Raw genomic sequence first — 12,302 nt, forward strand, 5'->3', positions numbered from 1 at the left:
TCTCTCTGTATAGAAAAACTAGATTGGAGTCTCTCTCTGTCACTCCCTTTTTTTTCCTTTCGTATTTTATCGAAACAAGAAAAGTACACAACATCCTCCCTTTTTACGAGAAGTTTTATTTTGTGTCTCGTACAATTTATATTAATTGTATGAGGTTTTTTTTTATCTCATAAATTTATGGACCCCAATCTTACACTTCTGGGTTCACAAAACTGCGAGATAAAAAAGTTGGCTTATACAAATAATATCAATTGTATGAGACACAAAATAAAATTTTCTCCTTTTCCCATTTTTTCGTTCTTCTAGCTTTTTTGTCACCCCTCCCACTTCTTATCAATGGTTTTTGTATTAATTCTCGAAATTTAAATAGCCGTAGAATCAACATTAATATTTGTATTATGTTAGACTATTTATGCCACAATCCTTAAAGTACGATTCTTTTTGAATCTTGCGTGAACGTGAAATATTTTATGCACCAAGCTGTCCTATTGCCTCTCGAAGTTTAAGTTGTTACTCCCTCTGATCCATAATAAGTACTTTTTCCGTTTCAAATTAGATGAAGTACTTTTCTTTTTAGTCTATTCCAAAATAAATGACACATTTCTAAATTTGGAAGTAACTCAACTTTAAACTCTTCATTTTACTTATTTTGCCCTTAATGAGAAACTTTTATAACCACACAAATGTTATAACCCCCTAAAACTTTTACCCCTTAAGTTTTTAAGATCATAAGTTTCAAAAGTTTTTTTTTTCTTAAACTCCGTGCCGAGTCAAACTGCCTCGCCTAAATTAAAACGGAGAGAGTAACATTTTGGCCTTCTTATTTTGATCCAAAATAAGTGTCATTTTACATAATCAAGAAGGAATTAATTTTATTTTTCAAAATTTGCCCTTATTTTATATTCCAATGTGTTAATGTAATAATTAATTAAAGATAATTTAGTGAATACATCTTTTTTTTTCCTCTAGGGATTCGTATTTTTTTAAGGGTGTGTCAAATGCTATAAAGTCACTTATTATGGATCGAAAGAAGTACTTAACCAAAATAAAAATAAAAATAGGATATGGATAGAGTAGTATGTACGCAGACTATACTCCTATTTTCAAGAAGACAGAAAAACTGTTTCCGAAAGACCCCGGCTTAGGAGAAGTTTAAGTTGTTACTCCAACATAAATAAAATTACATATAAATTTTGATTCGACAATATATTCGCATACGTTTAGATGACTCTTTTTAATGAATGACGGTAAGATCTAACCTCTAATTTATACTTCCTTCTATTCAAAATAAGTGTTGCTTAAGGTTTGACATACCCATTAAAAATAATAGTTTAATAAAATTAATCCTAAGAATTATACAACTAAGTTATCCTTTTTTCTCTCTCTCTAATTAGCCTTTATCTTTCCTTAGACTCTTTAAAATGTAGAGATCTTTAATTTTTGGAGCAAGGATAGATTTGAAAAATATAATAAATGTTTTTTGGTTCCTTAGATGGTATTTATTTTGGGTCAAATTGATTTGATTAAATAGCACTCATTTTAGATCGACGATAATACCACGGTGGTATTGAGGTTTAAAGAAGACTTCTTTATTATTTTTGCCACGCGACGTGAGATCGATATTCAAACTAAATTAATTTTAATTTATTCTAAATTCAGTTTCTTTCAATCCAAAATATGAAATAATTAATTTGATTTAGGTGTGAAAAATAGTCATGATTCTCCACAAGCAAATGATGCCAAACAAATTGGAGTGAAGCAAATTGTATAAAGTAACATTAAAGTTATGTTGTTTTTATTTACCGTCGTATTTCACCATTTTAATCGCATACTGAAAATTTCAAATAAACAGTAATTAAAAAAATAATTCTCAGTACTAGAAAATAAATAGAGAGAGAAATTTAGAAGAACATAAAAATGATTGGCATTAACTAACATTTAATTTGGTTCTTTAAGTAATTTAGTGAAGGAATTCCATTTTAAAGAGTTTGTTAAATTGATGACGGGAGGAAAAGAAAAAAGAGACAAGAGCAGGTAGTTGTTGGTTTACCAATAGTTGTAATTTCTAACTATTGTTGACTATTTGCATTGTTTAGTATTCTTAAATTCTTTCCTTCACTCGTTTCAATTTGTTTGACATTTAAATAGTAAGGTTAAAGAAAGAAATTCATTTTTCAAAATTTGTGTTCTTGAATATACCAAAATATTTATGTAGCTATAAAACTTTTAAAATTAGTGTTCTTAAACATGTCATAATATGTGTGTGACTATAAAAATTTTCGACTTTAAAATTTTTCATTCACGAAATATAATTAAAAATATGTCATTTTTTTTTAAAAAAACAGACTAGTAAAAAAACAGTGATAAACAAAATAAACGAACATAGTACTAGAATTGCCACATTAAATTACAATAAATATAAGCTTTTGATTCGTTAACAAATTCAATTTGCTTGTCAATTTCTTGACGTACTGAGCATATTTAGTCTCATAGGCCAATTTGGTATGAAATTTTTTCAACTCATAGCAATAGACCTAGGCCACTAATAACACATGGCTAAGCCACTAGATCACTAGTTCATTCTCTTTTAATCTTAGGCTTAACTACTCCATTTTTCAAGTGTATTAATGAAAGGTCGAAGATTTTATTCTTTTATCAGCTATATTTCTAATGCTTCCAAATACTAGCATGTAATAAATCCTGCCTTTTCATGTTGTGACAGAATCTAGGAGCTTACAAAGCAAAATACATTTTTTTTTGTTTCTCACCCGGTGTCCGGTACCCGCATTGGAGCCCGACTATATTCGGATTCGCGCCGCGTAGAGCTCAATTCGGGAGAAAGCGCTCCCTACCAAGGATTTTTCTATACCCAAGGCTCGAATTCGAAACTTCTGGTTAAGGGAAGAGCAGTCTCATCCACTGCACCACATCCTTTGGTGGTAAAAAGTAAAATACATTCAAAGAACAAAGAGAGTAGTAATTTCATTTTTTACATCTTATTCACACTCTGGGTCTATATCAACTCAATGAGTATATAAAACTATCTCCGTTCACTTTCAATCGTGCACTTTGATTTTTCACTTCCCTTAAAAAATAATAAATAACATATGTATTTTATAATTTTACCCGTAATACTGATAGTATTTTTAAAAGTCTTGGAAAATGAGTACTGAATGATAAGGATAAAACAAAAAAAAGATTGTCTTACTCTTAATTTAGTATAGTGGACAAGCAAAACTAAAATATATTTTTAGTATAGTAGACAAGGAAAAGTGAACTGAGGGAGTATGTGTTTGCATACATTATTACCACTTAATTGTAGTAATTTAATACACTTTCTCATCTCAATTTATTACTTTCTCCATTTCACTTTAATTTTTTTAGTCCACAATATTTAATTTTTTCATATGTCAAGGAGGAATTAACTTATTTTTTTTAAAATTGTACGTAAAGAGTCTTGAAGTATCTGTAATATTTTCAATGAATAAATTAAAGGAATAATAAAGGTTAATATGGACAATTTAATTATCTATTAATATTAAAATGTGAAATTTTTAATGTGTGTGAAAACAACAAAATAATTAATTAAAGTGGATAAAAAAGTACTTAAGGAAGATATTTAATGTAATATTATCCTCTAAACAATTAGTGTGAGTACATTTTTTTTCTCAACTGTTTTATGTAACAGTACTATATATCCTACCATGGTTTATGAGCAAAAACTTTTAATTATACTTTTTGCTCAATTATATGTATTTTACCGAGTTCTCAAATTAGTGAACTTCACATGAACCTTCAAATCTATTTTTGTAGTAAAAAACAAAAACACAAAACTGACAATTTCTTTTTTTTGAATTGCACTTGTAGTTAAAACAAAAAGAAGACAATTTTGAATTGCACTTGTACCTATTAATTTCCATCAAGAGAGAGAACAAGAAATATTGAAAAGTATTTTTTAAGATATGGATAAAGAATGAAAAAGTTCCAAGGACCATTTTGGACAAAAGTTCCATAGAAATAGACAAGACTCAAGAGAGGAGTCCGGAATTAACTCTTGTTGAAACGTTTATTGTTAAATTTTTTTTTGAATGAATTTCTATACAATCCTAACCTCTTTATATAGAAAATGGCTAGCTGAGATTTTTTTTTTATTATATATATATAGCACCCAAAAAGTTGGCACTATACGCTTTTGAATTATTGAAGTCAGGAATTATTGGTGGAGTCAGGAAAAAGGAGTATAGCGCCAAAATACCAGACGCTATATATAAAACCTTATGTATAGCGCCATGTATTGTGGCGCTATACCTGGGCGTGTCAGCTTTTTCAATATAGTGCCACAATACTTGGCGCTATACATTAACACACAGTTAACGTTAATGTATAGCGTCAAGTATTGTGGCACTATACATAAAAGTATCACTTTTTTCCCCATCTATTTATGTATTTTGAGTCCAAAAAAACCACAATTGGATTCCGGACTCCTCAAGAGAGAACCAAGAATGACAAAAGAAGTAGAGTGAGTGTTAAAGAGCCATAAACGAAGGGTTGTTTGGGAATTCAAAAAGAATTTAAATCATATATGTTGACCACATAATAAATATTTTTACATAATTAACATAGTTTAATGTAGTATGTTATATTATATTCTCTCTATTTTAATTTATTTGAACATTTTCAGAGTATGAGGTCAAATTGATTTAATTTTTGAAATTTATTGAAATAAAATTTACATATTTAAAAACTAGTCGCCAAAAAAAAAGGTAAAAGAATCCTTGTTTGAATATTTACATAGTAAGATTTTCATTTTGTTAGAAACGAAGGAAATACTCCATCTCAAATTATCCGTCGCGATTTCTAAATATAATTATCTCAAATTATTTGTTATTTTAGAAGTTCAAGACAAACTTAATTATCTTTTCCTATTTTACCCTTAGTAGTAATTGTTTTTGAACACTATAAATACCTCAATTATGGGGTAATATTATAATGGTTCAAAACCAATAAGACATAAATAAAAATAAAATAGTCAAAAATATTTTTTATTTTTTTAAGGGACGTGTAAAATAAAAATACGATAGATAATTTAAGATGGAAGGAGAATAGATTATGAGTTATTTCTAGTTAATGCTATTATTAAATAAAATTACTTATAATTATTTTTTAAGTGATTTAACAATAGTGAATAAAACTTAAACTCATTAAAAAGAAAAAAAACAAATACAACTTGCTAATGTTGCCTCTTGTGTGACACATAATTTTGCCTATGGCAAAAGGCAAATGCAAGACACAAGGGAAAAAGTGAAAGCAGGTTGTGTTGGTTGGCAAGGTAATAATAAGCTTCAAAAGCATATGCCCCCCCTCTCTCTTCTTGATCTCTCACTTTCTCTTTCTCTCTCATCAGTTACAGCACCTACAGATCAATCACTGTAATAGACCTCTCTCTTCCCAAGAAGACAACAAAACCAAAAAAATAAAAGAAAATAAAGAGAAGTAAAATAGAGGAAAATAATGAGTGCCCATTTTGTTTCAAGGCTCAAAGCTCTTGCCTTTTATCTCTCTTCAACCTCCTTATGCTTATGGGGTTGTGGATTATGATTGAGTGAACTAGACAAAAGCTTACCTATAGCAATCAAGCCATATCCCTTCACTCCTTCCCCACACTCTACTGTCAGTCAAACATGTATTTTGTTTCCCTTTGAGCTTCCTTTATTTGTTGCTTTCTTGTTTTTTCTCCCTTCCCATTTCATCCATTTTCATATCTCATGAAACATATACAGCGAATGGTTCCCCTTGCCTCCTCATTTTTTTGTTTTTTCCCTTGAAAAATGTGGGGAGCTGAAAGAAAAAGAGATTCAAGAAAAGAAATAGAGTAAAAATCAAGTCTTTTTCTCCCCCCTTTTGCATTTTCTTGAAAACTTTTTTGTTGGCTACTACATTCAATCAGCACAATGAGGAAACATGGATGGCAACTTCCTTATCATCCTCTCCAGGTTCCAACTTTTTCACCTTTTGTGTTTTTTTTTGGGGGGGGGGGGGTTGCAAAGGGTTCTATTTATGTATACATTTTAGTTTTGGTTTTCTAATTTGGGAATTCTGCAAAATGTGTTTGATTTTAGGTATATATGTTTGCAGGTGGTAGCTGTTGCTGTATTTCTAGCATTGGGATTTGCTTTTTATGTTTTCTTTGCACCTTTTGTGGGGAAGAAATTGTTTCAGTATATTGTGATGGGGCTTTATACTCCTCTTGTAAGTCATCTTGAAATTCTGTTGCCTTCTTTTGTTATGTTTCATATATGCATTTTTGTCAAGGCAACGAAGGACTCAGATCTATCTTTTAACTGTCTCTTGGTTCTTGATTGTGAACTAGTGTCACAGATCTTTCCTCTAATTTGTTCCATTGTACTTTCTAGATTCTACTCTGCTTTGATAAATATCTTATGTTCTTTTGCTTTTCAATACTTAGTTTCTTTTCTTTTCTTTAGGTAGTTCTCTTTGTATGATTTGGAATATTCATAATGTTGGAGACCCTATAGTTCTATTTGATACAGCTCAAGCTGAGGCAACAACAACAACAACCCATTAAAATCTCACAAGTGGGGTCTGGGGAGTCTAGTGTGTACGTAGACCTTACACCTACCCGGGGTAGGAAGGCTGTTTCCGATACAACCTCGGCTCAAGAAGACGAAAAGAGACAATAGATCAGTAACAGCAATAGAGACCAGTCAGATATAACATCGTAAGAACCAGAAAATAGAGGGAAAAAACAAACAAAAACAGCTCAAGCTGAGGCTAATCCAGAATTGGAACTTAACTGAGCAACTTATTAGGTTCAAGGTTATTAGTTTTTTGAAAGTATGGGTTCAGAATTTGATAGGAGTATTATATTATATTAATTCTTTTTTTTTGAGTTTTCACATGTATAACTGCTATCTGTGCTGAAAATGAAGGGTTCAATCGAACACATTCCCAAGATTCAGGTGCACCTCGGTGCACTGCTGGATAATAAACTTGATATTGTGGAGTAGGTTGGACTCCTCTATTAGTAAATTCTCATTTTTTCTCTTTAATCTAGAAGTCATGATGAGCTGCCGTTATTGAAAATTTTGTTGTTCAGGACCAATTGCAGCTGAGAAATGGCCTTAGTAGAGAATTATTTGTGTCTCACATTAGCACGTAGCACAATACTGATTTTTAATTGAGAAGAATTTAACAAGGTACTAGATTTTACTATTACCATTTAACTTACAGAATGTCGAAAAGTTACCCAATGAGATTGGTGACAACTAATTCTTTCATGACTTGAATACATGCTCAACAACCTGATATGTGAACGCATTTGAAACTTTGGCTGTTGCACCATGTGGGTTCTCATTTGTAGGCGTCTGGTAACGTGATCCTTTTGTTTTCTCCAGATAATTAGTGCATTTGGCTTGTATATCTGGTGCGCTGGTGCTGATCCTGCTGATCCAGGAGTTTTTAAATCCAAGAAGTATCTTAAGAAGCTAGACAACAAAAAGCAAGATCAACTTAAAGAATCTAAATTAGGGTGTGAGACGAATTCATCTATACAGGACGCTAATGCTGCTTCAATTGGAGAAAATGCATCTGTAAAAAGCAATAAAGGAGCTGAACCAGCTGCAGGTCACAATGTAACTCAAAAGAAAATTACGGCTACTCATCAAAGAGGCTTGTTAGCTCTACTACCTTGTGCGCTTATCTGCAACTGCACAGGTAGACATGAGGAATCTTCTCAGCAACAGTTGAGTGAAGACGGCATGTTCTACTGCAGTTTGTGTGAAGTGGAGGTGTGTAACTTCACATTCAATATTTTTCTAATGCTTCCACTTAGAGGCACTATTATGTTCTGAAGGGATACATTTGCAAAAATGTCTACTTGTAAGTTGTAAAACAAGAATAAAATTCCTATAGAACAACACAATTTCCAACTTCAGAAGCACCTTCTAGTTGTTATTTTTTGGGTCACAGAAGCACCCTTTTGATAATTCATGATTTTGTTTAAAACGAATTTTCTCTTACTAGGTGTAATCCGTTGGACATAGATCCAATTTTTCACTTTTTTGGATTCCTTGGAATTTCTTTTTCCTGTTCCTGGTGGTGTTAAAACGACGGTATGTCGTTATATCTTATCTGTCTCTCTAGGAAAATGGAAATAAAAAATGAATATTTCCAGAAAAGATTTTAAGTTCATGATGTGCTTAGCTTGATGTAACTGTTCTTATTTTAGACAGATTGCTGGAATAAATGTTCATAAGTTAATACTCAATGCTGGATGACATTTGCAGGTATTTAAATACAGCAAGCATTGTAGAGTATGCGACAAGTGCGTCGATCAGTTTGATCATCATTGCAGGGTATTTGACAAACTTGAGTGGTCTGAAACATATTACATCTTGCGTAGATGCTTGTCTGTGTCTACATATATGTAAAAACCTCCTAATTTTTTTTTTGGGATTCTGCAGTGGCTGAACAACTGCATAGGTAAAAGGAACTATCGCAAGTTCTTTACCCTCATGGTTTCTGCACTTCTCCTGGTATGATCAAGCACTCTTTGCTAGCTTCAAGTGTGCTTACACACAGTTCTAAAGAATTCTATGTTATGTCATGAGTTTGACAGGCTATTAAATAATTATCTTCTATCTGAAGGTGTATCCGCTACCTTAGAATTGAAATGGCATCTTCGGTTTGAAATCGGTCCTTTCTTCCTTTATCTCTCCCTCCCTCGACCTTCCTCCTTGCCCCCTTTCTCCTTTACTTCTTTTTCATAATGTGGGAGGGAGGATGGTTGGTCATTGGCATACCCGCTTTGACCCGCTTTTGAACTGTCATAGAAAAACCTCTCATGTCGGGTCCAAGATTCTTTTTCTATTCCCTTCTTTCCTGAAGAAAATTTGCCCACAGTCGGAGTCACCTCCGACATTAAACATTTCATATTTGTGCATTTTCCATTTAATTGACTATTGACAGGTCTATACATGGTTTGTGAACTTTGGACTTGAGATTGCAGCTTATACTTCAGTGGTCAACTGGAATTTTTGTACTGATCTACTGCTTCATCGAGAAGAAGAAATTTTCTGTGGAAATCACCTCCAAATTAGGAAGCAGTTTTTCCCTCGTTCCCTTTGTTATTGTGGTGGTGAGTATATATTCTTACTTTTTGCCCTTATGTCAGGACCCTATATTCCTTAATGCCATCATTATAGTTTTATTTTGAGAAAGGTTGTAGTAAGCAGAAAAAGCAGTAACACAACTATTCATGCCAATGCTGAGTTGCTTTAGAAAATGAAATTTAGGTGTTGAATTATGTGACTATCTTATTTGAGAGCATAATTTTATTTGCTTAATTCTGCCTTCAACATGCCCCCTCACTTGTGGCCTGATTATTTTTCATGAACCAAGCACATAGAAATTCTTTTTGATAATGGGTGGTGGTGGCTCGTGAAACTCAAAACCCTTGTCTTCTTTGGTACCATGTTAAAGTGTTTGACCATTTATCCAAAAGTTTAAACTATTAGAGAGAGCATACTTTTATTTGCTTAATTACGTGTTCAATGTTAGGAATCTGCACAAATTGTTCTGTCTTAATCTTTAAAGGAAAACATTTTTGTCTTTGTAGAATTTTATCTCTGAAATGTGTCTGATTTTAGTTATACATGTAACAGGCTGTCTGTACGATATTGGCCATGATCGCAACCCTGCCACTTGCTCAGCTTTTCTTCTTTCACATACTTCTCATAAAGAAGGTTAGCATTTCGTCATCTGGTGATCCTATCGTATGGCTTCTTTCATCAGCTGACAGTATGTTTGCTTTGTCAACAGGGAATTAGCACCTACGACTACATCATTGCTCTCAGAGATCAAGAACAACAAGGAGTTGCAGGTCAGCAAAGTCCTCAAATGTCAACTGTCAGCTCTTTGACTGGATTAAGCAGTGCAAGCTCCTTCAATACTTTCCATCGAGCAGCATGGTGCACACCGCCGCGCCTTTTTGTTGAGGATCAGGTATGGTTTAGCAAGGAATCAATTGTGATAATTTCTGGAATTTAGTAGCACTAAATGGTCATGGTGTTAGCAGCCCTTTATCGAGTTTTTGGTGCTTATTCATGATTTTCTTCTAGTTAAATCAGGATTTGAATGTAGTTCCTACTTTCCAGCTTCTTAGCTTCAATTCCACTGAACCCGGTAGTGCGGTCAATGCTTTGCTTGCTTCCGAAGAGTTCTTCAAAGTGGACTCCTTAGAGCTAGTATGTTCAATCTTGAGCTTGATAGATTGACTTTTTTGTTGTCAAAATTACTATGGCTTTCTAGAAAATAGAACCTTCTGCTATCAGCATGGATTTCTTGCTAAGTTATTTTCTTGAGGATAGTAATCTACTTTGACCGATAGCAAATCTTGAACAGTTTTGGGCGTGGATGCGTGGTTGTTACAATGGTTAAGGGATTGTCTAGTTTGTGAAATAAAATGTAGGACTTCATATGGTCTGATTATAGTTGAGATGGATAGTGTTTGCTTAATGCTTTTATATGAATAAAAGATGTTAATTCTCATTTAATTTTTGTGGTTCCCTGCAGTACGATGTAGTTGCTCCTGACACTGTATCGGTCAGTTCACTTGGTAAAAGGTCAACGGTAGAGGAGCCAATCAAGAAAAGGAATCCAGCTGCTGTGAAGATCAGTCCATGGACGTTGGCACGATTAAATGCAGAGGATGTTTCAAAAGCTGCTGCTGAAGCGAGGAAGAAATCCAAAATTCTCCAGCCAGTGGTGAGAAACAAAGAACCTTACACCCTTGAAACAAATAGCAGTTTAGGAAGTAGTGGTCGTCGCATGGTGCCTAGGCCTGATAACAATAGAAGGAGAGCTAGTAAACGTGTTCGACTCCCCACAGAGCTACCCTTTGAAAACTTGAGCAAAATTCCTAGTGATATAGCTCAAAACAGTAGAAATGCTATCATGTCCCAGACATCAAGTAGTTTGGCTCCACTTCAGCTTGAAGGACGTAGTGATTTCCGAACAAGCCGAGTACTTTCCAGCTCAGGTGGTGTTGCTGCTTCTTCCCCCGAGAGTAGTTTGGACTCTCCTGACATTCACCCACTCCGGGTGTCATCATCAGGAGTTGAAGAAGCTACACGCTTCGTGGGCCTATCATCTGGGATGACTCTTCAGAAGGACACTCCACTGTCCAGGTCGACTAGTGATGGATACGAGGCATCTGGTGGAGAGGATAGTGATCGAGTGCCTACTCGCATTGTGCAAAGGTCAACAAGGTGGAGTAGTATTCTTTTTGGCTCTGATCAACAAGATGATAGAGTGAGAAGATTGATGGTACCATCTTCATCAAGCCAGGCTAACATAAGGAAACATTGAGCCTCGAAAACATAGTCGGAATTCTTGTGTAAGCTCTTGAAGTTACATGATCTGTTGACATTTCTTAATTTGTTGATGATGTTTGTCCAGTAGTATATACCTTCAACTTGGTCTGTTCCATTGGCTATTGAGTTCAATTTTGGTTTTTGGGTGAGAGAAGTGCTGTAAATGTTTAGTGGAAAAGGATTATATCATTCTCTTGTCCTCAAATGCAGCATTCAATGATCACTTCTGGCTGCTATCATTTGGAAGCTGGAATTCTAGTTGCAATTTTTTTGTTCATTCAATGTTCTATGGAGAATCCACTGGGTTCTCTTGCTTGCCTTAACTATTCTTTTTTGTATTTTATTTTTAAATCCCTCCCAATTTAGGAGGATTTATAGTGTTTCCACATTTCCCTCTAGGGTGACTCGAACCCGGTCGTGGGTGGAGGTGCTTTTATCAATTGATCAAGCCTCATTTGTCGGCTTAACTATTCTTGATACTTGGTGGAAAAAGATTATATAATTGGTCAAATGTATGTCGTGGAGACGTCTTCTGTTGGAAAATATTATTAGGTCTGGTCCACCCATAAGGGGTGCTAGATGATATACGATCCCATTAGTTATTCCTGCGTGTAAAACCTTAGAGCTAACCTATATAAATACCATTATGGGTAGTTAAGAAGCATTATTATTTCAGGATAATAGAACGGCTAAAGTTTGGAGGAGTTGTGGAAAGGGGATTCATTTGCTTTGTGAGGATTTTCGAAAACCGGTGACACAAGTCAGGGTTGTTGCAGCTCCACTTCCGCTAAGAAGAAAAACCTTAAGGGGTAAAAATCAAGAAGCACACTCAAAATGCGTTTTCTTTCTATGACTAACATAAGACTCGACTTATCAGATAGTACATAGGTTAAGTTAGCACTACATGGA

General features: G+C 34.0%; 1 protein-coding gene across 2 annotated transcripts; it reads left to right on the forward strand.

Annotated features, from left to right (window-relative positions):
- Positions 1-5,322: 5,322 nt before the first annotated feature.
- On the forward strand, positions 5,323-11,670 carry LOC107788799 (putative protein S-acyltransferase 22). 2 transcript variants are annotated; one of them, XM_016610514.2, is made up of 9 exons: positions 5,323-5,993; positions 6,136-6,249; positions 7,416-7,808; positions 8,307-8,375; positions 8,484-8,555; positions 9,029-9,157; positions 9,684-9,764; positions 9,841-10,023; positions 10,594-11,670. In XM_016610514.2, the coding sequence occupies exons 1-9, from the start codon at positions 5,952-5,954 to the stop codon at positions 11,386-11,388; spliced, it is 1,878 nt and encodes a 625-aa protein (XP_016466000.1). In that variant the 5' UTR covers positions 5,323-5,951; the 3' UTR covers positions 11,389-11,670. The 2 variants fall into 2 exon arrangements, with proteins under 2 accessions (XP_016466000.1, XP_016465999.1); XM_016610513.2 differs by having other exon boundaries at positions 5,462-5,993; positions 6,120-6,249.
- The last annotated feature ends 632 nt before the right edge of the window (positions 11,671-12,302 follow it).

This window comes from Nicotiana tabacum, chromosome 20, assembly GCF_000715075.1.
Source record: "Nicotiana tabacum cultivar K326 chromosome 20, ASM71507v2, whole genome shotgun sequence".
NCBI classification, from domain to species: domain Eukaryota; kingdom Viridiplantae; phylum Streptophyta; class Magnoliopsida; order Solanales; family Solanaceae; genus Nicotiana; species Nicotiana tabacum.

Coding starts and splice junctions, on each gene's coding strand:
- LOC107788799 (XM_016610513.2), top strand. CDS start 5,962: ATGGATGGCAACTTCCTTATCATCCTCTCCAG. Junction 9,765..9,840: donor ACATACTTCTCATAAAGAAG/GTTAGCATTTCG, acceptor CTTTGTCAACAG/GGAATTAGCACCTACGACTA. Junction 10,024..10,593: donor GCCTTTTTGTTGAGGATCAG/GTATGGTTTAGC, acceptor GGTTCCCTGCAG/TACGATGTAGTTGCTCCTGA.